Source organism: Miniopterus natalensis, chromosome 8, assembly GCF_054644295.1.
Source record: "Miniopterus natalensis isolate mMinNat1 chromosome 8, mMinNat1.hap1, whole genome shotgun sequence".
Classification (NCBI taxonomy): domain Eukaryota; kingdom Metazoa; phylum Chordata; class Mammalia; order Chiroptera; family Miniopteridae; genus Miniopterus; species Miniopterus natalensis.
In genome coordinates this window covers 49,752,681-49,779,256 of record NC_142088.1, presented here as the reverse complement: position 1 = coordinate 49,779,256, position 26,576 = coordinate 49,752,681, and the positions used below count along the sequence as shown (strand labels likewise).

The 26,576-nt window shown below is 39.1% G+C and overlaps 1 protein-coding gene across 2 annotated transcripts in view; it reads right to left on the bottom strand.

Annotated features, from left to right (window-relative positions):
- PLA2R1 (phospholipase A2 receptor 1) overlaps window positions 1–26,576 on the bottom strand; it is a 93,995-nt gene that overhangs the window by 50,289 nt on the left and 17,130 nt on the right. For both annotated transcript variants that reach the window (XM_087819816.1, XM_087819817.1), the window contains exons 2-10: window positions 25,938–26,318; window positions 23,331–23,504; window positions 16,021–16,194; window positions 12,284–12,397; window positions 11,637–11,780; window positions 9,296–9,490; window positions 7,861–8,018; window positions 5,018–5,116; window positions 984–1,096 (exon numbers count right to left, since the gene is read on the bottom strand). In XM_087819816.1, the coding sequence (XP_087675942.1) occupies window positions 984–1,096; window positions 5,018–5,116; window positions 7,861–8,018; window positions 9,296–9,490; window positions 11,637–11,780; window positions 12,284–12,397; window positions 16,021–16,194; window positions 23,331–23,504; window positions 25,938–26,318 (1,552 nt within the window). The remainder of the gene's footprint in view (window positions 1–983; window positions 1,097–5,017; window positions 5,117–7,860; window positions 8,019–9,295; window positions 9,491–11,636; window positions 11,781–12,283; window positions 12,398–16,020; window positions 16,195–23,330; window positions 23,505–25,937; window positions 26,319–26,576) is intronic.

Here is a 26,576-nt window from a genome sequence, read left to right as displayed (position 1 = left end):
TGTTCACATACATGTGTGCATTTCTGTCATTTTATGGAGAAGAGACTGGGAAAGAAGGTAAGAAATCTGGCAGGTAAAGAGGAAGGAAATACCTGTGGCTTTGAATATTGACCTCTATGTGAGGGGAACAGAGGAAGCACACAGGAGTCTCTCCTGCAGGTTGGACCTACATGTGAAGGGTCACTAGATGAAACCGCAGCACCAGTTGTCCTGTTTCCAAGTATTCGTGGATGTTTTCAAAGGCAATGGCCTCGGTAAAAAAGCAAGTGATTTGCTTTGCCATATAGTTTCACCATGGAACCGCGGAAGGTTCTACCTTGCTTCTGTCTTCAGCAGGGAGGAGCCAGTCTCACAGCCCTCACTATCTTCCTGATATGATAGTGACATTGAGGTCACTTATGCCTTTGGGGCATTGGTCCTCCACTACACATTGGTAGCATGCTGTGAATTGTATGGAGTGTCGAAAGGGCACAGTTTCACTGTTAGCATCCAGAAGACACCTGTGCACTGAGATGTCTAACTCTAAACACACATAGACCTAAGATGCAATAGGCAAGCATTTAAATATTTGAAACCTCCACAGCTTAGTTACACTTACTTTTGTTCTAAAAAAAAGCACAATGTGACTCACACACATTAAATTTTAAAAATTTAATGCAAAATAGTACATTTCTTTTCTCTTACAGAGACTTAGAAGATAAAATCTAAATGCAACAGAATACATTGGCAAAGCTAGATAATTAGTAAATCTCTTTGGGAAGTAAAGGTCACCTTAAATTTTACTATTTGTTACTCAAAAATCAATTTAGGAATAACATTGCATGATTTAAATTCATCTCAATTGATAATTTAAATAACTTAATATTCTAATGTATAGTATACCTTAGATATTGATGAGTTATTGAGTATGGCTAGATTTTATCATTTCAAGAGCCCTCATGTCAAAGCACAGTCCTGTTTCTGATAGAAAGTTTCTGATTTACCTGTTTGTAATGGTCACAAGTGAAGGAGGACAGTAATAGCCACTGGAGGCGTGGTCAAAGTTTCGAAGGACTGTGTCGATTTTGTAACAGAACCCACCATGTCTCTCCCATCCCTTAAAAGAGAAAAAAGAAAATTAAAGACATAGTCTGATTTAGTTAAATAGAAAAAGATCTTTTGGTATGTTATCATTTACTACTTACCTTACTTTCCTCACTGACCCACTCAAAACTCAAAACTTGAATTTTTTCTTGACATCTTTGTATTTATTCTATCTGGTAATGCTATTAGCTACAGCCACTTCTACATTTATTTAATTTTAAAACTTAAAAGTTTTAATTAACTTAAAACCTAAAACCTTAAAAGCAAATGAAAATAAAGAAACACTTTCTCAAGATCTCTCTCTCTTACACACACACACACTCACACCCACACTCACACGTGCGCTGGGGTGGGAGGAGGGGGCGTGTTCTTGCATATAGAAGTTCATACAAATTGTTCCTGCAGGCTGGTAGAAGTTAAGAGTATTGCCTTTGAAGACAAAATGCATGGGTTTGGACCCTGGCTCCACCCTCACGAGACCTTATTTGATCTCTCCATGTCTTAGTGCTCTCCTCTGTAAAACTGGGTAATCATAGTATCTGTGGGGCTGTGGTGAGAATCAAAGGAGACAACGCAGGCAGAGAATTCAGAATAGAGACAGGGACTCAGTATGAGCAAAGAGGACACATGTGTCTAGATCACAGTGTGTATTTTTCCAACTTTCTTTCATACTATACTGCTATTTCATGCTATCCCACTGAGATCACTGAGGTTAGGGACCTGGGTAAAGTCACAGACTCATGGAAAAGCTGACCTGGAACCCAATTCTGGTGCAACCTAGGATGGTCTTGGCTGGATCATAATGCATCCAAATAGAGATTGGCCAGAATCTATCTATCTATCTATCATCTATCTATCTATCTATCTATCTATCTATCTATCTATCTATCTATCTATCTATCTATCTATCTATCTATCTGTCTCTGTCTGTCTGTCTGTCTGTCTATCTATCTATCTATCTATCTATCATCTATCTATCTATCTATCTATCTATCTATCTATCTATCTATCTATCTATCTATCTATCATCTATCTATCTATCATCTATCTATCTATCTATCATCTATCTATCTATCTATCTATCTATCTATCTATCTATCTATCTATCTATCATCTATCTATCTATCATCATCTATCATCTATCTGTCTATCATCTATCTATCTATCTATCTATCTATCTATCTATCTATCTATCTATCTATCTATCATCTATCATCTATCTATCTATCTATCATCTATCTATCTATCTATCTATCTATCTATCTATCTATCTATCTATCTATCTATCATCTATCTATCTATCATCTATCTATCATGTATCATCTATCACCTATCTATCATCTATCACCTATCTATCATCTATCTATCTATCTATCTATCTATCTATCTATCTATCTATCATCTATCTATCTATCTATCTATCTATCTATCTATCTATCTATCTATCTATCATCTATCATTTATCATCTATCACCTATCTATCATCTATCATCTATCTATCAATCTATCTATATAATCTATCTTCTGTCTTCTATCTATCTATATGGATATAGATATAGATATATATTTAGTAAACATTATTCCTAAATCAATTGGCTAGCCTTTTAAAGAAAGAAAGCAAGTGTTGGCACCCAGACAAAAATGACAAACGTGTGTTTTGCGGCTCAGTCCTATGAGCAATGAAGGGTGCTCTATTCTTGAAAATCATATGGTATCATTAGTCTTCCATATATATATATTTTTAATATATCTTTATTGATTTCAGAGAGAGAAAAGGAGAGGGAGAGAGAGAGACAGAAACACCAATGATGAGAGAGTCACTGATCAAGCCCGCAACCCAGGCATGTTCCCCCGACCAGGAATCGAACCCCGATTGCCTGGATCCCAGGCAGTCTTCCATATTTCAACTGAGTTATTTTAGTTCTTTTTCCTTCAACATTATAAAGTCACATCACTTCTATCTATTTTCACATATTCATCAGTTTTAAAATACACTTAATTCTCTGCCATGAAAATGCTTGCCAGAATTTGATCAGTTATAAAAGGATTTCTGCTATATTCTTGGTCTTGCAGTAAATTAAGTAAAACCTTTTTTTAGAAATCAGCTATTTTAGTTCAAAACATAATGTTCAATGAGGTGTGGATTACAGGAGTTCCACCTCCAGCCAGCCCACCAACCTTACCTGTGTGTCACTGACAGCTCCAGCCCGAGCCCCCCGTGGGTCATGCCAAGCAGGGCAGGGAGCTTAGGCTGCTTTTGCATTTGGAGGGACAGGTGGAGGAAGCCTGACAATTTGACCTTTCTGACAAAGTATTCTTTCTTCATTAGTAGTTTTTAGATCACAGGCTCCTTAGCAAAACAAAAAATCCAAGAACTGAACAGGTTCAAAAAAAGTGGCACGGCAATAACCAGGGAAACAAAGACTCTTTACTATAAGCTTTTGTGCACGTAAGGAAAGCAGGAAGAATTGATTGTATCCATGAATGTCCTTTGTACATGAGGTGCCATTTCATTTTAAATGAAATGGTGATGATGACAGTGCTGAAATAATTGCTCGTATTGTGCAATCCCCAAAAAAGTGACTCAGAGGAAAAAATAATTTTTTTCCTTTGCTTTGAAATGATCAAGATTTATTTTATACATTAATTTTGTATGTGCAGACTGATTAGAGAATTACATTGAAGCAACTGGCTAAAAGAAAGGAACCTTTTGAAACCATACCCATAGACTGATGATGCATAAAGAAATTAATGGGAATTTTGCCATAAAGTTGAGACTTGGGTCTGAACTGAGAATCTTTAAATACTGGTGGTGCTGGCCAGCAAGGGGAAGCAGTCTGCAAAGTTCAAAGAGAACATCAGCTCTGTTCCTGCTGTGTAAGAAGCTAATCAGCCTTTCAACACAAAGCATGTTGAGTTGCCTTGAAAGACACAGTGAGACAAATTTTAAAAAAATTTTTCTGTTTAGATAGAGATTAGATTAGTGATCAGTTATCACTAATTCAGGAATTATAATCATGGAATAAAATGTTCAGCAACATGTCAGCTATGGCATGTGTATTGTGCAGCTAGAGTATGAAGATTCATATGTTTATGCACTGATTAATAAATAAAATGTAGTTTCTGGAGAGATGGATTATTGTTTAATTGGTACATAAATAATTGAATTAGAAGGAAAAATAATTCAAGCAGGATTGCATAAAAGCCCAGTTTGGGAAAATTTTGATATTCATACAATCTAAAAATCTGCAATATTTAAATCCAAATTCTTTTGTGTGTGTGTGTGTGTGTGTGTGTGTGAGAGAGAGAGAGAGAGAGAGAGAGAGAGAGAGAGAAGGCATGTGTTGAGGATACTGATAGGTAGATTTTTTTGGTAACTTTACTGCAGGATATTAAATGTATTTTAAACCTAAAGTATTAAGTGTTTTTTTTTATTACTTAAAGTACTGAAAAAGCTTTATTACTTAAAGCATTACTTTTTTATTATCTCTTTACCAAATAATAAATATATTTTGAACGGTACTTCTCTGCATGATTGTATCTAGTCAAATATTTAAGTTTAAGGAAAGTGAACCGGCAAGCAGGCGTTTGGATGCAGCAGTTCGCTTTCTGACTTAAAGGAAGGCATTTGCTTTCACATTTACTTTTATTTTATCTCAAAAGTAGTCTTAGGTTGAAGAGGGTGGCAAGAAAGTCCTCGCAGAGCTGTTAATCCTTCAGGTGACTCTAGCTGATGACTGTTTGGTTTGTTAAAAGTAGCCCACACTCAGAAAAAAACGGAGGAGGGAAGGACAGAAGGAAGGGAGGGAGGGGAAAGAAAGGGAAGAGGCAGCAAAAGCAGGAGAGGGGGGAGAGGTTCACTTTAAATCGATGGTGAATAAATTTTTCTAGTTGTGAAGTGCCTGCCCCTAAATCACGAGGGTAAGGCACTCACCTCCTGACAGCCTGACCCAGCGTGGGAAAGGACGTGGCCTGGCTTCTCGCAGACGTAAGGCAGTGCTTCCCCACAGTTTTTCACCTTCCAGTGTCCCTCCTAAGGGGAAAACATCACCAGATGAATGAATATATCCCATTACTGATGCTGATAAGCAACACCAATTACTTTGAATAAAAATATGACTAATAATAAGTGTTTCAGGATGCACTAATGTGTTAGGACCTCATGTCGTCATTAGGAAGAGTTGTTTCTCTCTGTACCTGAGTGGGAGGCCCCGCTCTCTCTCCAGCACGTAAACAATTGCACAACATGCAACCCTAGATTAGGGGGCAGGAGGGGAGCAGCAATAAATATTTCTAGACGCGTGCCAGGCTTAATGTCGAGTGACTTTCATATATTATCTCAGCGTTCCTGTGAGGTATGCATTATTACTCCCATGTAAAAGATTAGGTTTAATACCTTGCATAAGGACCTGTAGGCAGTAAAAATTGGGAGCTAGGATTTAGTACCTGGCTCAGCTAGCTTTACATTAAGCTGTTCTCAATTTTTCTTTTTAAAAAGATGGGTTGGAGCAGTAATTCTCAATTTTTAGAATGTACCACAGTTGCCTGGAGGGGTTACTAAAACACAGATGACTGGGCCCCGTGTGTCTCATTCATTAAGTCAGGTGGGACCTGAGCATTCACATTTCTAACAGATTTTCCGGTGATGCTGGTGCTGTTGGTCTGGAGGCCAGCCACGTGGATGGAGCCATTCTGCTGCCCTGGTGAGAGTGCTACTTCCTCTCTACCCGCTTCTAAGTGGGAAATACAACTGCTAACAGATTGAGACTTTATCTTCCTTTCCAAATAATTTTTTATTTTAACACAACTCAGATTGATAGGCTAAAACCACACAATTCACATTTTAGGCAGTATCTCAGGCAGGCAGAGTTTTAGGGGAATAAGGAGCCCTTCCAGGACCCTAAGGGACATACTGTGTAGGAGGCTGACCCTGTCACCTGCAAGAGCAGCTCTGTAGCCTCCCCTGTGGAGTCTTCAGTTACAGGCTAGTGTAAGGTACACAGTAGTTGTTTAATAACTATCGGATGGATGGATAGATGGATGGATGGGTAAATAGCTTTCTAGGTTCTCATATCCAAATTTAGGCTTCAACCATGCTTAGGTGACTTGTTAATTATAATAATTATATTCACATTGAGTTCTACTTCAAGGGAATAAATGTTGCTTTTTACTCATCTACTGTTTAAGGAGCTACTGAGCTCACAAAAAGGGGACCACAAAATATCACACCGACAGCAGCACTGACCTGCCACACTCAGTGATATCAGCACCTATCCTTACTCTCTTAAAAATAATTTCTCTGTCCAAATGTTGGCTCCTGTTCTGTGAACATGCTAAGTGCAGTGCCCATGTTTGTCAAATAAAACAGGAGAATGTCAGTAGAAAATGAAGGTCATCTCTGTTATATCAAAACTAATGAACCAACAAAGCATCAAATATTATAGAATAAATCGTGGTGACTTGGAGCAGAGTTAGACCCAGGACAAACATTTCGAGAGGTCATGTGGCTCCCCGACACTGCCTCTCCTCTACGACTGTAACCGCACAGCTCCATGACAGCCTTAAAAGATAAAACAATAAAAACACATGCTGAGAAACTTCCCATGTTTGGCTGGCACCATCCCTTTGTCAAGCTATTTAAGGAACATGAATAAATTGCTTTTTGGAGGAACTTGATCTGGTATCCTGGTGTTTCAAAGAGTGAGGACACCCACCCAATCCCAATAACCTAAAAGCCAGCCAGCAAGTTCAGCCAGCTGATCAAAGAGAGTAAGTCTATTTTAAACATATAATAAACCCTTCAAATGGCTTGGGATTAAACTAATTCTGTATAGTCAGATGTTTTAGATAAACGAGAAACTAGAGAATTGGGATAAGTGTGATGTTAAGGCCACTGGGAGGAAAGGAGCAGGATTTTCCATTGATTCACAATTTTCAGAGGTTGCACATACTGTGGAAAACCTTTTATGTTAAGAAGATAATGGAGCTTAAAAGCCATCGCTTTCCAGAATAATCTCTCAACATCTCAGTCTGTCTCTTATCTTCGTCATCTTAGACAAGGGCACCTCCGCCAAGATGGTGGTTGCTCAAGCTAAAGGCTTACCTCTCTCACGCCCACATCTCATTTAGCAATAGCTCCTGTCTTCCAGAGTCTGCGGATCTGTCTGCTTGTCTCTACACTCGCTACACTAATTCAACCGCTGGAGTCGCCTCCAAGCTGGCTTCTCTGCTTCCCACCTTCTCCCTCTCCACCCTGCTCTCTGTGTAGCAGCCACAGTTACTTCATCTCCTTGAAGCTTCAGAGTGGCTCCTATACTGGACTCATAAGCCTCACATTTTTGCATTCCTCCTGCCACGCCCTCACCATTCACCCCTTCTTCACCACACTGGTCTTTTTGGTTATCAGACATGTCGAGCCTTAGCTTGCCTTTGGGCTTTTCTACAAACTGCACCCTGTCTGGAATGCTATTCTCCCTGCTCTTCAAGATGTTTTTTGTTCTTTAAATCCCAGCTTAAATGTCACCTCTTCAGAGACCCTTCCCTGACAGTTCTGTCTGAAGTAGCTGCCCCAACCATCATGTCACTATCTCCTCAGAGCTATCATGACAACGATAATCACCCTGTTTTTTCCTGTGGGTGCATGTTTACTGCCTAGCAGGGAAGCCCCACGAGGAGCAGGTGTGCCTGTTTCAGTCTCTGCCACAGCCCGAGGCCTGGTGCAGGTGGCCCTCAATACAAATCTAGCAAAGGGAGCATTGAACAAACAAACAAACTTACAGATTTCTCTGCTGAGACACATAACTGGCTTCTATTTGGAAAAATTTGGGGTTCAAGTGTATGCCAATTAGTAAAGGTGACTGAGGAGCCATTAGACCACTCAAAGGAAACTGGAGTTTTATTGCTGCTCAACCCAATCCATGTTTCTGATGCATTTTCTGTAAGAGATAAATATAAGTTACTTACAGGAATTCTATGTTACCCAAAGGAGATATTGCACTGGGGCTATTTCCAAAATATACCACTTTACAAGTGATTTCTTCGTGTGATGAAACCTGCTTTAAGCCTTGGCAGAAATACCTACTTACACCTTTCCTCCTACACTGTACTATCTGACCTGCAGATATAGGCCTCATAGGTGAGGAGGAGGGGGAGCTAAGGCCAAGGCTCAGAAAGCGCTTAAACGCAGGGCAGGTTGCGGGACTCTGGTCCTTGATGCTGGGTGGAAAGTAGATCTGAAATGTCTGTTTTGTTTCTGCCTAAATAAAGGAAAAACAGGAATGTCTATTGGACTAGGAAAAGGGAGGGCCCACACACAAAATAACTTTTAATGAGAGTCTAGCTTCATGATACATTCCCTCCCCCCCCCCTTTTTTTTTTGCCAAGGGAAAAAGGAACAGAAACTCTTAAAAGCATGGGAACAATAGGGTTGCCTGAAATATAAATAAAGTTAGACAGCCAGGTAGGGTGCAAAGACCCCAAGTGGCTGAGAGATGTCCAAGTGCCCTATTGAAACAGAGGCAGCCACTGGGTTCTTTTAATCCCAAATGGGAAGGGTGAGGAGAGATGACAGAGACAGATTTTGGTTTTCATTCTAAACTAAAACCTAACTTGAGAAGGTCATCATAATAGAGTCTGGAGATTGTTTTCATTTTAAAAATTTACTCTAAGCCAGTGATTTCAGTATTTCCTGGCAGAATTCTATATTATATATATAACACCTGCTCTGATGCACTAAAGCTGGGTGGAGGCCTAGAAACTTGGAACTCCTGAACATGTCACAAAGTTTGAAAACCACTGCACCAAATAAATGATCTATTTGCACTGGCTAAAGTTATTTAAATACAATTATTTGTCTAAGCAATCCCCTTTATTGCTTAAATTATATAACCACAGTACATTACTGCTTTCTAGTAGCCATGTAACTAAATTAAAGGTTTAGGTTTTTCTATTAGAAGTTTCAGAAAATGACATTTGCCCCTTTAAAAAAATATAAAAACATCTAATATATCTGGCATATGTGAGCTGTTACAGAGTTTCTGAGCATATATTTTGTAAAAATCCAATGAATTTGCACTCCTGGGTATTATTTAGAAACTTTAGATATATGTGCCATAAATAATCACTTTTAAATAGCTTAATTTCGTTTTCTACTCTGCTAATAAAGACTGTTACTACATTATATTGCATTAAGTCAAAGACATTTGGCACTCACCATTTCCAAGGAGGGTTACAAAAAATTCCACCTCTGCTAACGAAGTTATGTCTATTAATGTACTGTTATCAGACTGGCAATAATGCAAAGCCTCATTCCAGGTCCTTCCTTCTTTCTGAAGTTTATAGCAATTCTGATTGTGGGGATTCCAGCCAGGCTCACACTGGGTAGGATAATATTTCCAAGTATCTTTTTCTTTTTAAACCAACAACAACAAAAAACACCAATGTCATTTCCCACATTTAAAAAACATTACTCATTACTCTTGATATAAATATTAATCTTAATATAAAAATAAATATAGTCATCAAAATATGATTGCTTTAAATTTTTGAAAAACAGAAAACATATGAAACAATAACACAAATTATAGGATTCTAGATCTTCAGAGTTGAGAAGGATACAATCTATGACCCAGATCTAGATCTAGGATCTAATGAATCTCAGATGAGATCCCATATTTCATTTTTCCAGATGAGATATCCAAGGCACAAAGAGGTAAGGAGACTTGGTAAAGGTCATATAGCTAAAACTGAGAGTCAAAGCTAGATAAAAATTAACCAGTTAAGGTTCTCCATTTCTAAAATGTTTTCACACTGAAAAAGGAGTACTGTGAACCACAATTTAAATGATATTTCATGTACAGTATGTGGGTGGGGGTAGATATTTATCCTCAGCTGAAAAGAGTCTGAAATTCTGGACATTTCCTCTAGAGTAGAGGTGACAAATAGATTTCATCTTGAGGGCCCGGCTGAGTGCCTGTGGTGTCCTCTGGATTCATATGAACTCTGGGTGAGATTTAAAGGAAAACAGTGTCATGATTCTTTGAGGTTGGGGGGGAAGGCAGTGGTGTGCATGGAAAGTTTTGGCTCTCTTCTTCCAGGAGCTTACCCCCAACCTGGTGATAGCATTTTTACTTTATTTTATTAACCACAACTGAGTGCCTCCCTTAAGCGCTAATTTAGTTAGTTATAATTCCACTGCTATTTGGGAAACAAGACATTCTTTTAAAATTGCTTTTAGGGCTCTGACAGCAATTAGCATCACAGCTGAAGAATGTAGAACATTTAGATACCATCTACTCAAGTGGTTTTCAACCTAAAAAATGAGTCACAGAACCCTTTTTAAAAATAGGACCTTAAACTTCACTCTAAAGATAAAAAGATAAAACAGGAGCGTCTCTGATTGAAGCAAAGGTGGAGTCAAGCAAAGAACCTGGGAATCCTGTAAACCTAGTTTGAAACACTGGACTAGATCATCAAAGGGATTTGTCGAACTTGAAGCAACAGCAACTAATCCAAACAAACTTAGCTTAACTGCCCTCACGTCTGGTCTCTGGCTCAGTTAGTAGTACAACGGGGGGAGTAAATAAAACAGAAGGAAAAAAAGGGAGTGCAAGACGGTGTAAGAAAGACCAAATAAAGAAGGAAAAAATGGAGAAAGGAAAATGACAGGGAGAGGGGGAGGGTAAGAGCAATTACAGTAATTTCAACACATTATTGAAACAATGAAAGAAATCTCTAAAAAAAAAAAAAAAGGGCACCATGCTTCTTCTGCCCCCAGCCCCCATATTCTACATTGTGGAATCTAGGATAGCCATAGGTTTTAGCTACTTAAAGGAAAATAAAAAAGTTAAAGCCTGTTTGTAAGGAATAATATTTTAAAATGATAACTCAGCTTACTATTTTAAACCTAGAGTTGTTTCTGATTATGCTGGTAGTGATTCTTTTAATGATGGTTATGTTTAATCTCTGTTTTTTTTAGTTAAGAAGTTAATTCCCACAGAAACTAAAAAGAGGTAATAGACCTTAAAAACAGAAATAATTGGGTTTCCAGGTACTAGATTGTAATTAGGTAGTATTTAAGTCACGCCTAAAAGTTTTGTATGCTACTCCAAGAGGAGGATGTCTTACTATTAAGAGATATAAGTGTGATAGGAAATCAATGAAGTAAAGAATTCTGTAAAACTGTTTTCTAATTTATATTTAATTTCTAGGGCAACTATCAATAAAACTCAAAACTAGAATAGAAAAGGTAGCATCTTTTGTTTTTCTAATACAGAATGACTAAGAATGCAAATTTTTTAAAAAAGAGAGGAAGAAAATATTTTCATATGGTTAGGTTACTTTGCTTTAGTTTGTTAACAACCTAAATGCATTTGTTAAATTCATGGTGCTTTTGGAATAACAGATATTATCTTGTTACACTTTTATTACTACAAATACAAAACTAGCCTTAGCTAAGTTTAAATTATGAATTATTAGCAAAAACGGAGGACTTTGAATATACTGAAAGGACACGTAAGCAACTCATAAAAACAACTTAAAATGAAAACACTTACCAACTACTCCTTGATCAGTGTGGTTTAGGTATTTTTTACATACATAAGGTAAGGTGACCTCACAGTCCCGACTTCTCCAGGCATTTGGCATAAATGAATTAAATGTTCCACAGTGATATTCAACAAATGGCTCAAATGTTATGTCTGAAAATACAGTGTGTATGTATTTAATGTTAGAAGCAAAAGCAGTTTGTTTAATATATATTAAAATGTAGCTTTAACATCAAGGAGACAACCCTTCTCTTTGGCATATACAGTAAATCCTTTAAGATGTTTTATTATATTTATGATTTTGCAGTTGAAATCCAGGCATGACAATGAAATGATTTCCCAAAGTTGGCAACAGCTGACTTTATTGTTTTGAAGTAGAGAAATATTTTGCTATCTGTGGCTATTTTTAAAACAGCTGACTAGAATCTTGGCTCTGACCAAGATCCTCTCAAAACCTTGGCAAAATACACAGCTTACTTTCTTGGCCTCCATTTTTTTTTTTTTAGTCTGGAAAAAGCTTTACAGTCATTAAGTCAGGCTTAACATTTTTTGAAAAACACTTTCAAAATAATCTGCCTTGTCTCTACACGGGAAATGCTGCTGTTTTAGGCTGCGGGACGATGCCCCTGGTGAAGGGAAACAGGTGCTGCGGGTACCTGGGCTCCAGTTCAGGTAGCTGAGCGGTGCTCTGTCAGCCCACCGCCAGCCCGCATTTCCATCCAGCTGGTTCAGGCCCATCCACACCTCCACGGCCTCACTGCTTAAGTGCTCTGAGATGAAGAGAAATTAGAGTGTAAAAAAAAAAAAATCAATGTTACACTTCTTTCTTGTTTTTCTATGCCTGGAGCACGGAGTCATAAATTAACTCCTGTCAATGACAGAAAAGGGTTTAAGTGCTGCGAGCCCCTGCCTGGGCTTCAGGGTAAAGACCCAGCCTCCCCCATCTTGAGGAAGCTGGCAGTCCCCTAAGGCTCGCTGACAGCAGCGGTGAAGCGGGTAAGCGCCTCGGTGCGGCCTCTCGAGGGCTGCTCGTCCATCCAGGAGCGCGAGGCTGTGAGACCAGCTCGTTTGTGTGCACTGTGCTCTCAGGGTTCTAGAAGGTGGAGGCCGCAGTGTCCAGGGCCACTCTCGCCACATGGGACTGGTGACTTCAGCCTGGAGACACAGGACTCCAGCTGAGGAGTCTGGATCCAAGTGACCAGGGGACCCAGAGGGAGCCATAGCAGGTTGGACCGTAAGGGCCATGCACGATGCGAATGATTCTTCAGCTTGGGCTGAGAAGTTTTTCTGTCGGGCTGCCTCTGTGGCTCCTACTCCCAACCGCTGCGCCACAGCTCCTCACGTTTTAATTCAATGCCATTTTGGTTATAAATGCTATGTGCAAACACGTGCATTGACATGCTTGTGCAGAAGAACAGGAGTATCAAAATTGAAGAATTAAGGGAAATCTTTCTTGTTTTTTTCTTTTTGTGGACCTGAATTTAAAATATTATTCTAGAATAAACATGTGCTGCTTGTACTATAAAATTTGGGGGGAAAAGAGTGTCAACAACTTCCAGTGAAAGTGGCTAATTTTGTGACACTTTCAAATATTGCCATTTAATTTTATTTATTTATTTATTTATTTACTTATTTATTTATTTATTTATTAACATTGGTTGATGCAGCATATAAATTTTAGGTGTACAACATTATAATTTGATATCTGTCTATGTTACTGAATGCTCATCACCAAAAGTCTAGTTTCTATCCATCATCATATATTTGATCTTCTTTACCCATTTAATCTTTTCATCTACAGAAGAGAGCCTTGCTCTCTCATGGTTCATCTGCTTTGGAACCCAATTTATTTTGCCTGAGACTGAGACCCTGGCAGATAAGAGTTATAAATAAGGTGACTATATGTCCCAGTTTGCCTGGAAGACTCATGGTTTATGTTATGTCGGTAGTTCCAGAATAATGATGAATCACAGCTGCTTTTACTCTCAAAAGAGTCTGCTTGGATGATCCATTGTATGGTCACTCAGGTTACAGAGGTCAGCGAATTCACTTAACAAGGCTGCAGCATCCTCTGTGCTTGGACATTTCAATACCATAGTGAACAACTGGAAGAATGTAACACAATAAGGAAAGAGGAAAGGTGCTTTATAATTTTGAGAGCCCAGAAATCACTAAACAGAAACAGCATAACAGTCACGTACTCTGATCTTCCAAATTCCTGTGGCATTAACATAGAGCCTCTTCCTAATGTTGATTAAACTTTTCAATGGCATCATTTGATTAGATCATATCCTGGTGGCAAGAGGAGGAATGGAAAATGGATCGACAAGATAGAGAAATTTTCACATTTCCTATGGGGGTAAGTACCAAGTGATATTTTTAAATAATCTACTTAAAATATTTAAATATTAGTAATTCTTATCTTAGACTTAACTTTGAATACCCTCTGTGAAATTGTTTTAACAATACACATAAAAAAATCATTGTGCAATTTATAATCTGTGTTCAAAGGTACCCAAACAGTCTATTTTACTTAAAACTCAAATTTAAATTCCTTTGGATATTTCTTGGCATTTGTGACAACTTAGATAATTCCTTATACCATAGTTAATGTTCATCGGTGATTAGCCTAGTCTTATAAAAAAAGTACCTTGATCAGAGGAGGCTTTCTTATTTATGAACAGACTTCTGTTTTCCTAAACAATACCCATTCTAACTAAAGAACTGAGGTATTTCAATAAAAATCTCTGACATATCTTATTTTTTAATTGTTATTTAAGTTTGAAGAGTAAGTCCAAACCTTATTATTAGAAATACCAACAGTAAAGATAGATAAAAATTGTAATTCTTAAGTGGTGCACAGAATTTTCTATAAAAATCATTACAGGCTAACAATAGCTTTGGAAATGAGTGTTTTTCTGAAATATGATTCACTCAAATCAGTTTCAATATGATAATTTTCCACTTTGGAATGTCTGTGGGGAAAGGAGCAGGCATGCACCGTTCATGCATTTGTTACAGTCTTTCTGGAAGATATTAATGACTTTCAAAAACCTTAAAATGTGTTTCTACTTCCACTCAGTGAATCTACTACAAACTTATAGAAAAATAATTGGAGATCTATGCACAAAGGTATGTGCAGGTGTGGTTTATAATACCAACAAATTAAATAAAACAAAATAAATAATTGTATCTATCTATTCCTACTATGTATACCTGTATTTGTAGGCAAGGACAGATATTCATTATATGAAGATAAATAAGTGTTTTTACCAAACTGCATGCATGGTTGTTAAATGGTTAACACAGTGAATGTTTGTTTTGTGTATCAGGCACTTTTCTAAGACTTCACATGCATTATAACATGTAATCCACACTGCCAAGAGGTAAGCATGATTATTATTTCCATTTGATAGAGAGAGGAAGTTGAGGCACAGAGAGATTAAGTCACTTGCTTGGGTAGTAAGTGGTAGTAAGTGGTAGAGGTGGGATTCAAACCCAGGCAGGTGGCTCTCTTGTCCCGGCTCCTAACCACTGTGAAACTGCTGCGTATTTTTATTCAATACCATTTTCGAGAAATTCTATGTATGTACGCATGCATTTGTGTTTTAGCTGCAAAACATGGTTCTATCTGGATTGTGGAATTATGGAAGACTTGTTTTTCTTTCTGTATACATGAAAATTTAAAATTATCCTAGAATAAACATGTACTACATATGCAATAAAATTTGAAAGAAGTGTCAAAACTTTTAATGAAAGTGACTAATTTTGTGATGCTTTCAGATGTTTCCAATTTTTTTTTTTAAAGTTGTATGTACACACACACAAACACATTTAATCTTTAAAGAAGAAGTAAGAGATAGTTTAGGTGATAGGTGAAACACAAGACCCAGCCCATTATCACAACTCTTTTGACATCTTACATTATTCTTATACTGTTAGTTACCATGTGTGTGCTTTTGCTTTTCCAACTTAATTTTAAGGTCTTTGGAATCCACCAGAAGGCCTATTACGTACCTGCACACAGTGAGTGATAGTAAAGATTTTACTTAATGAATGACTTGATTATTTATTAATGGGAACTCAATGGCTAAGGTCTCTAGCAGAGCAGGAATTTGTACCTAAGTTTCAAAGTCTCCCAGATTCACTTGCTTGAGCTGCCCCTTGCTGGGGCCTTAGCTTCTCTTCTCCAAGGGGGAGAAAATAAGAAACACTGGGTGCCAAATGGAATGGCCTGGGGCTCAGGTCAAAATTCTGAGTGTGAGTTTGGACCATATTAATAAAGAAAAATATTTTTCAAGGAAGTTTTTCCCCTCCAGAATATACCTTTGCATATGTGGACGTAATTGTTAAGAGTCATTTTAATTGTATCAATCAATGTCCCCATACTTACTCCTTATGAAACTTTCTTCAGTCTCATCTGCAATACTTAGTAAAGCACCTCCTTGCATCTGGCATGATGAATGTGCCTCACTCCAGGAGAGAGAAGAAAGCAGGTTGAATTGGTAGCAAATGTGTGAATTGAGATCCTTCTCCCAGATCGCATCGCAACCCACCTCTGCAGATGCTGGAAACAAAAGCCATCAAAACGTTAACTGTAATCTTATACAGCAATATAATCTAAGAGGAATTTGAATGGAATGATTCCAAATTGCAGTCTCTAAAACTTCAGTGCCTTCTTGATTCTTGATTAGGTCTCTAGGATGAAGTTGGCAGTGTTATCCTATTGGTACTTTATGGTTAAACTCTTTCAAGATTTAAAGAAAATTCTAGAAATTATCAATAAAGAAGCTCTGATACTTTCTGGGAAAATAATAGAAGCCATTTTCAAGAGAAGGAAAGAGAAATGAAGGATTTATGAAAATAACATCTGATTCTTTAAAAAGCAGTCATTTAGAACTTTATACTGAAAACTGTATGAATTTAAAGGTTTATTTGAGGTAGACACAAGTGTTTCAAAAGGCTTTCCCCACCAAAATCAAAATGGTAAGGAAGTTAAAGGGATACAGTTGAAATGTGACTTTATAGAGAACACAGTTTTCAAATAAACATTGAGAACAGGAAAACTGAATTTGGCTCAATAAAGTTCTTTCAGCTAAAAGGAAGGGAAGCAAAATCTACTTGTAAAACATTGACCAACGATTGCATAGTATGTTTAAAAGTAAATTTAATAAAGTATGAAATGTGGATCTGAAATCTGAAGTTTATTGAAAATGAAGGCCTAATATGGAAGCTTTTGCTAAAAGTTTCAGTCAAAACCCAAGGTGAACTAAGCAGCTAAGATAATTACCTGAAATCAAACTCAGCCAAAGAATTTTACAATGTAGAAAATGTGACCCATGCCACAGCATGAGAGTAAGTGATGGATGGCAACCTGCTAAAATCTAGAACAGCCTTTCCCCAACTGTGATCCACAGAATAATACAACTTCAAGAGCTCCCCAGGAAAATCCTGGACATAATGACTCCTCTGAGAAATTTATAATGTACATTAACATCTTAAAGGCTCTGAGAAGTTCTGTGGTAAAGAAACAGTTTAACTGTAATTCGGGATACTTCAAATGCATTTGATAATGAATTCTTTTTTATTTGTTTTCCTTTTCCCATAATACTTCGTTAGGTATCCTTTCAAATGTGGACAGTTTGTTTTCATGTCTGTTTGTAACATGCTTTCCCCAGAACTGCATTAGTTAACCAGATGTTATTAAACCACATATAAATCCAAGGTTGTCTGTAGTTTCCTGACTGATACATGTATTTATAGACAGATGCAAGATTGTAGGAGGGTAGCAAACAAGGCTATCACCAAGTAAATCTGAGGAAAGGGAAGAGAAAGGAAGGACATTTTCAGGCACCATCTTGCCCTGGTGGCTGAGATTTCCCCTCTGAGACTGAATCCTTAGAGATTATCTTCAGTTAAAATACTAGGCCATCCCCAAGATGGACAGCACACTCAGCGATATCAGACATGAGTTCATCCTGGGTGACAGCTGAGGCCATGAGGGAGGAGCAGGGGGGTATTTACAATGAGAATGTGCTTAACAATCATTTACCAGCTTGTAAAAAAAATTGTAGATTCCTTGTCTTAGGTCTCAGAGATTCTGAATTAGGAGGTCTGGGGTGGGATTCAGGAATTTGCATTAAACACATTCCTGATTTTCAGGCAGATGGTCCATGAAGCAAACACTGGGAAACACCAGCTTAAAAGGAAACATTCAAAGCACTTCCCAGGAAGGCAGGTTCTGAATAGCCTTCCACACTAGAAGTGGAGTAAGATGTAAGAAGGGGAATTGTAGGGAGAGGATGTCAGAAGTCCTGGGGATAGGACTGAGACATCTCCTGCTCTGGGGAAAGATTCGACAATAAGTCCTAATTGTAAGCCTCCAAGCCACAGCCATATCATGATTAGAAAAGGTCTGGAGAACACTTCAATTGACCTCATTCCCATTTTTGCCAAGATTTGGTCTTGTCCTTTCAGCAAGACATAGATGGAGCTACGTAGACACAGCTTTTCGCAGGAAACTGACTGAATTCTATACCTTCAACAGTTAAGTGAGAGGCTTGCTGGTGATCCTATCTGTACTGCAAATTACATAGCCCAGTTTTCTTCGATTTCCCTTGGTTTTGGATTATCTGTGCTAATTGTTAAGGTTGATCAAAAGGAAACGTCCAGTCCAATGTTTGAAACAGGTGCCCATATTCTAACAAGTACATTTGTCATTGAAATTTGGTTTTAACTAAAATATAAGAATTTGTACTTCTGTGCAGGCAGACACAAGTCCTCTCTCTGTTTCCCTAGGTGGGCCGCATGCCAGTCACTCCAGGATTCTTTCTGGAAGTTTGTACGGTAACAAGTGGAATGGAAATGCCTCCCTGGGCCAGGGTGCTGCAATATGCTATCCTGATCTCCCTTCAGGATTGAAGGCCTTATTTCCTCAGCTGCCAGGAGATACTTCTCAATGTTAAGCCTTCTTCAAGGATTGCCTTGACAGAAGAGACTTTTCGCCCCATGTCAGTCTCCCTTCCCAAAGGCAGCCGGCAAACCATGATTGATCAGTGCAGGGCAATAAGGCCCCTGTCTTCCCAACAGGGGGCAAATCCAGCTTGAGAACACCTCAGAGGGTCAGTCAGGTCTGCATTCCAGTCCTGCCAATCTTGCTCTCTTTCCCTTCCTTTCCACGTGTATTGCTCCTGAGAGCACCCCACTCTCGCCCAAGAAAACTCCTGCAGGTTCATCTTTGTCTCAGAGACTGCTCCCTGGGAATCCACTTGGCACGGGTTTCCATGTTGGCCTGAGGTCTGTGCACCTATTAGTTCTTTTACTATTCATATATAATCTCTCTTCCCAAGCCACTGAAAATGGAAGATCAAAGGCTGGCGTCTCACGTACATTTAATTATCTTGAAAAATTCTAATATAAGGGCTAAAATAATGTTATATTTCTTGGCACCTTTGGTTGTAATTATATGCTCCCTTCTGTTGCTAAATTATGAGCTCCTTGAGGGAAGCAACTGGGTTGTAAATATCTTTGAATCTCCTATTATTTGGTGAAAAATTACCCAAATCTTTTGCATGATGTTAAAAATAGGTGATTTTCCCCCTCCCAAAGTATATTTCTTTTTTTAATGAACTAGGTACATTTCTGTCAGTACTGGATTTTATCATGGATTATGACTGACTTGCAGCCACTCCTCCTGGTCTGTTAATGTGTCTTATTTTTCTTCCTGAAGGACATAGCTTTGCCATTGTCCCAGGTGTATTGTCTTGTTCCTGATCTTAGGGGGAAAGCATTCAGTTTTTTATCATTAAGTATGTTGGTTGTGGGTGTTGTTATTTTTTAATAGATTTTCTTTATCAGTTAAGGACATTCCCTTGTGTTCCTAGTTTTTTTCCTTCTGTTCCTGTGTTTTTTCCTTCTTTTTTTTTTTTCATGAAGGGATGTGAAATTTTGTCAAATGTTTTCTGTATCAGTAGATGATCATGTTGTTTTTGTCCTTTATCTTATTGATCTGGGTATTGCATTAACTGATTTCAGATTTTAAACCAATCTTGCAGTCTTAGGATAAATTCCTCTTGGTCATGGTGTACAACAATTCTTTCTATATGTTGCTGAGTTTTGTTTGCTAGTACTTTGTTGAGGATTTTTGGATCTATATTCATAAGAAATATTGGTCTGTAGCTTTCTTTCCATGTAATGTCTTTGGTTTTGGTATCAGGGTAATAGTGGCCTCATAAAATGAATTGGGAAGTGTGTTCCCTCCCCTTCTATTTTTCCATTTACTCTTTAACCCACTCAATCTGGCAACTGATGGGTATCTTGTTAAGACCACCAATGACTTCCATATTGCCAAATACAACAAACACTTACTTTTAGACCTTGTCAAGTCAGGCCCTTCAGCAGCATTTAGCAAGTTGAGCACCCTCCTTCTCCTTGCCAATATACCCTATTTTCTTGACTTCACATGCCTGGCCACCCTTTATCTCTATGGCTACCCCGTCTCCATCTCCTTTGCTGGTTCTACTCAAACTAAATGTTGAGGTCTTAAGACTTGGCCTTGAGTTCCCTTCCTTTTTATTTTACACACACTCTAGACTATTTAACCCATTCTCATAAATCCCTTTTCTATAACTTTCAACTATATAGAGACCTTTATGTCTAACTGTCTAGTCCACATTTTCACATGCTTGATTCACATATGATATGTCCCAACCTGAATGCTTGGTTTCTTCTTCCAAATCTGTATTCTGCAATTAACTTATCTATGCATATAAAAAAGCTGGGGTCCTAATTAACACCCCACTTTCTCCTCCAAGTCTATCCTTACCAGTGAGGGGTCCAACTCCTGGTTAAAAACCTGTATGTAAATTTTTAAGCCTGACCATAAGCAATTACAAAGGCTTTACCTGGCAGGCCTCACGGGGGAAAGCTGCCCTCCCCACACCAGCCTTCATACATAGCCAAGTTCAAGCGCAATCAGATAATTCCTGAGATTGACATCCTAAAAATATCTCAAACTAACTGTGCTTGACTCTCCCGCTGTGTATGATATGCAACCAAGAGGGACCTAGCATGGCTCAGAGTTGCCTTGAAACAAACTCAGATTCCTATATGCCATTCTTGTCCTAAAGATCTACAGTGACTGATGATTTATGGCATCCTTCACTGCTAGTGTGTTTGTGTATGTGTTTATTAATGCTAAAGTTAAACTTTGTTCACTTTCAATCAACTTCTTAAAAAAGACAGCATCATTTTACATTGAGATACTAAAAAAAAAAATCCATGTAAGAAAGATGAGATATACAAGTACAAATCTTTATTCTACTCACTCCTCTCTGCCTTATCTACTTGTTGAAATACATATCAGCTCACTTAAATTTCAGTCTCTGACACGTCATTTTGAGTTATGTTGGTCAGAAATATTATGTCAGAAACCAAACCCTGCACAGGAACCAAAAGTAACAAGAAAGGAAGAAAACTGGTACTATAATTTAGCACTGTACAAATAAACATGCTCTCTGTTGGTTGTGGTAAAGGTCAGGAAAGCTGGAATCCAGCAGGCTGTAAAGCAGAGGAAGCTTTTGAGCTGTAGAAAGCTAACAAATAGATAGTCTTGAGAGTGAGAAGCCCAGAGCACCACTAAACCCAGGCTTCCACCAGGGAAACCATAATTGGCTAAAAGGGACAAAGGATGGTGACAGTGATCTTTGCAGAGCCTCAAGGAGAATACTGTAGCTTAAAAAAAAATTGGTCATGTGAAATACATGTTAATTTTTTGGTATTGGTTTATTTATTTTCAATAAGGACATTTATTAGAGATGGAAATGGAAAGAGAAGCTAATGCAAATAATATGACATCTAATGAAAGGATCCAAGGAGTGTAGGGATTGCATGCACAAATACCTACATACATGCATTCAGATTCAGATAGAGAAGGCTGATGATCTGGCAGTACTTTCAATAAAAAATACTTTCATGCTGGTTGGTGAGCTACTGTCCTCGGCTCCTTGAGTGCCCTTTGCTGCCTTAGTCTCCTTTGCACTCCCTCCACATTTTCCTGACAATTTGGCAGCTAAGGGGTTAATACCAGCAGTGGGAGTATGGGACTCCTAACTGCCACATTAAGGTCTCCACTCTGGTCAATAGCCCATACCATATTGGTTGTTTAATGTCTTAATACCATTCCTGTATATTGCTGTATATTGCATAGAATTCCCTCCATATTAGGAATTGTCTGATGAAGAATTATCTGCAGCAGGATCACCTTGGGCACTTGTCAACAATGCCAATGCTTGGGTCCCACACACCGGTCCCACTGTGTCTCTGGGAGGGGAGTAGGATGTGCATTTTTAACTCCCCCCCCCCAGGTGATTCTAGAGCATCTTATCAAATATAGACTGCATTTTCTAGCACAGAGCAAATTCTGTCTGTCCTGTATTCCATCTAGATGCCAAGTTCTTTGAAGGGAGAGTCTTAAGTGTTAACATTCTTGGTATTCACCACTGTGCCTACCTAGCTTAGTGCCCCTGACAGACAATAAAGAGGCAGGATCATTGATTCACAAGTGCATGCTGAAAGAGTAAGTTAGAGCTGATGATGATGATGATGATGATGATGATGATGATGATATGCTTATCATGTGCCAGGTACTATAGGTGCCTTAAATGCATCATCTAATTAATTGGTTCCTCTCAATTACCTTAATCGTACTGCTATTCTCTCCATTTTATGGCAGGAAAATCAGCCTTAAGATCTCATCATTGGGAGGAAGGACTCCAATAGTGGTCTATCTGATTTCAAAGCCTCTGCTCATTCATATTCACTAAGCCATAGTGGCTCCTAAATTAGAAAACAATCTACAGGTAACTTATCAGTCAGAAGATTATTTGGAGTTAATCTCTTCAATTTGCTTTTGTTTCAAATTTATTTGCTGTATTTTATTACTTATGTGGAGCGGAAGGTAGGCATAGAAGATGAGGTTATAAAAGCTATATTCTCTGACTCGCAGGAACCAAGGTGAAGGAAATTGAGTATAGAGAGTGGAAGGTATATATAAATATTCCCCAATGTTTAGGAACCATTGTAAACATTTTATGTAAATAAAATAAAGTAGCAAAGTACTAACTGAAAAAATAGTTAGGATATTGCAGTTGTCACTGGACCTTGAAAGGCAGGTTAAGAAAAGGAAAATATTTTGAGGTTTAAATACCTAGGAATCGAGTAATAAGAAAAGGGAATCAAGACTGAGAACTCATTGTCTGCCATTGTAGAAAGATCGTCAAGGACCCAGCTGATGCCTGGATGTGACAACGCCATGACAGGGAGTCTGAACTTGGAGAAATCAAGGCAACTCATAAGAGAAAGTGGATTGAAGGGATAACTGAGTTTTTAAGTATGTTGCCGGGAGCTGGGATTAATGAGATCACAGAGTATGATCATTTGATTCCGGTTAAAGCACCCGTGTAGACTAAGCTTACTGAAGAATGGCTAATTAACATCTTTTGAATATAAGGAAAAAAAGGAATATACATTAGAATTGTCCTTTCAAGGCAAAAACAAACATAAAATCAAGTTTGGATAACTGGAATCAGAGTGCTTATTCAGACTTCAATATATCCATCCCAGTGCTTTTCTTTAGGTACAGATAACTTCCTAATCGTCCTTGATTCATTCATGACATAGGGGAAAGAGAAGATTCATTCTTACTGGGATCTGGGCAAAATCCCCACTTCTCGTCTCTTTCGTATCGGCTAGTCGTGGCGCACCACAGTAGGTTGTCTTCCCGCCCTTCCCGGGTGCATTCGTGATGCCACTGGTGGTTAAACTGGAAGGGAAACATGCATGGTGTCCCGTGGGCGTTCCCTTTGAGGGTATACAAGTCTAGGAGAGGAAAAGACAAAGTCAAATTAATATTATGCCAGCTTGATCTTTGGAAACTGTCACACGGAGAATGCATTTTTTTAATGACTGAGAACCTAGAGTGGGCAAAGCTCTTGCTATACCACAGAGAACCTCAGGACCCCACTGTCTCGTGAATGTAAATGTGCAAGGCTAGTGCTGGGTTCAGAGGACGTGCTCACAAATGGTGTTTGTATATATTTATCTCCTTGTTTATTCACGATGGTGCACTGCTATGGTGCATACACATTTGTGAAAGGATGGGAAGGAAAATTTAATGAGGATTTTACTTTAAAATATCACCTATGTCAGTGATCAGCATCTGAGCCTCAAGAGCTTCATGGGCCTTCATTAATTTATTCATCCAACAAACATTTATTGAGCATTTAATGAGCTGAGCACTGGGGATATAACAGTGAACAAAGTGGTAAAAGTTCCCTTTCAAAAGGAGCATCTGTTCTAGTGGGGAGAGACAAAAAGAAAACAAATACACAAGGAAACACATCATTTCAGGTGGTGATAAGTACCATGATGAAAAACAAAATAGGGTAGGAAGACAGAATGTGTGTGTGTGTGTGTGTGTGTGTGTGTGAGAAAGAGAGAGAGAGAGAAAGAGAGAGAGAGAAGGGGCACTATTTTGGACCCAGTGGTTAGTGAAGTCCTCTCTGAATAGGAACTGGGAGAAGCAAGGGTACAAATATTTGGAAAAGGGTCATCTGGCAGAGGGAACAGCAAATACGAAGAACTTGCAACAAGATGTGTGGGATGAATGCAGAGGAGCACGCAGGAGCGATGGGAGGTGGAGTCAGGGAAGTACAGAGGGTCAGCTCACAGAGGCCCTCTCTGCCACGTTATGGACTGTGGCCTTTTCTCTGACCATGATGGAAAGTCACTAGTGAGTTTTGAATGAGAAAATCACATGATCAGGTTTCCATTTTTAAAGACTCACTGGGGTGCAGGGTGGCAAACGGGACCCACACAGGGAGGGGGGCAAAGAGGGAGGAAGGGCTGGGAGGCCTCTACAGTCGTCTTGGAGACAGAGACACGACAGTGCCAAGGTGGCCTGCTGGCTGCTTTCTCAGAGTATTTCTGTGATCCGTCATCCTTGGCCTTAAGCAAGAAACAACAGCTCTTCATGACTCACCCGGGGCTTTCTGTGGTGAGGAGGATCAGGGTCACCCTGGAGTCACTAGGCCCTGGAGGGAAAGGGCTGGCTGTGGGGATACCCACCCCATTCCCACAACTGGCAGGGGCTGGACTGAACTCACCCAGCACCATCCCTAGAGGCTAAGGTTGTTTAGAAACTACTGGTATTTCAGGACACATCCTCTTGTTTCAGTCCTTGCCTTCCACTCACTATTCCCTGCATGCGTTGTGTGGGCATATGGCTAAAATGTTAATATAAAGCAAAATGTCATGCTCTTCCTCGGAATTGTAATTATTTGGAGAGCTGGGTTGCAGCACTTGTTTCACTGTAGTGAGTCCTGAAAATAGCTTGCTTTTAGCTCCATCTCTTTACTTATTTGTTGCAGGTACAGGAGAAAGTCTTGCGTTGGATCTTTGGAGTTCCTTGCTCTGCTTCCTAGGAGTGGTACAGAGTTTTTAGATAGGCATGTTCTTATTAAGGCATAATTCTACTGAACACCCTGAGGGCAGGGCCACAGCTGTCTTGGCCTTTGTGAAGCAAATGCCTGGCACTGTGCCTGAGAAAATAAGTGTGTGATAGGTGATGAATGGACGGGTGAATGAGTGAAGAGAACTACCAAACAAAACGTGAGGAACAGGTTTGGGGTGTCAGAATTTAACTATGCTGCTTTCTTTCTTTTATTGTGTGTGTTTTTTTCTGTTTAAAAATGCCAAATATTATAGAACTGTGAAAAATGAAAGCCCCTTCAAAAAAAACCACACACCACTCTTTTCCATTCCTTGGCACACACCAAATGACCCCTGACAACAGTCTGTTTTAAATGCCTTGTACGGTGACCTCACACAGAGGCCAGCAAGGCACTGGAGGCATCGAGGTGGCCGCAGACACAGTCCATCCCGGGACTGAGCCTCTACAATACGAGAAATGGTGGCAGGAGATGTTCTTATATTCATCCTGCCAAGCCTTTAACTTCAAAGATCTTTCCCTTTCACCTTCATATTCTCTTTTCCTCTTGTACCCTTGTACTGTCTCCTGTTTCCATTGATTCCCAAAGGTCAGTGTTTTCTCCTCTGATACCTTTAACTTCTGAGAAATTCTGCTTCTTTAGGAGAATTTAGAAAGCCCATTACAAGACTCCGGTCACCCTTTTATATTAAGCGAGTAAGCTACTGAAAAGTATTTAGCAGAAGTCTAAGTACACGTGGGGGTCTAAATACATTTCATGAGTATACTTTGGTTTAAATTTTTTTTTTTTTTTTTTTTTTTACCTTGGTGCAGATATTCACAAATGCCTCCGCCACCTGACATGTAGGAAATCCACTTGTGAAGGTATTTCCCGGAGGCCACCAGCGTGTCGTGCTTCACCTGCACCATGTACTGCAGCGGGCCGGTGATCGTCTTCCTGTTACAGCGCCACCTCAAGGAAACCTGGGTGGAATCACACTCATGGATGCTCAGCGGCTGCTCTGGATCAGATAAATTCAGGCCCAGGCAACCGCTGCCACCTATGTTAAAGAGGTGGTGGTTGGAAACCCATTTCCACATCATGTACTTGTTTGGTGGTTTGCAGTTCTCCAGGGTCAGGGCAGATTTGCCTGCTTGAATGCATTTCTTGAGGCTCTCACTTTGGATGATGAATATTCCTTTGTCTGAAACAGCAAAACAGAAGATATGGTATGGGACTTTCATATATAATTATCTAGTGTCATGAGGATCACAGTGTAGATGTGTAAGTTGTGAAATGTCACAATTGGCAGCCATTTGACTAGATTTGGAGTTGATGGGTGGGGTCCACCAAGAAAGTTTATTTGCTCAAAACAGGAGTTTCTTGGGAAGCATAAATGGGCTCATTGGAGCTCATAGGAGACCTCTGATCTAAGAACTCCATGGCCCTACAGTAATGAAGG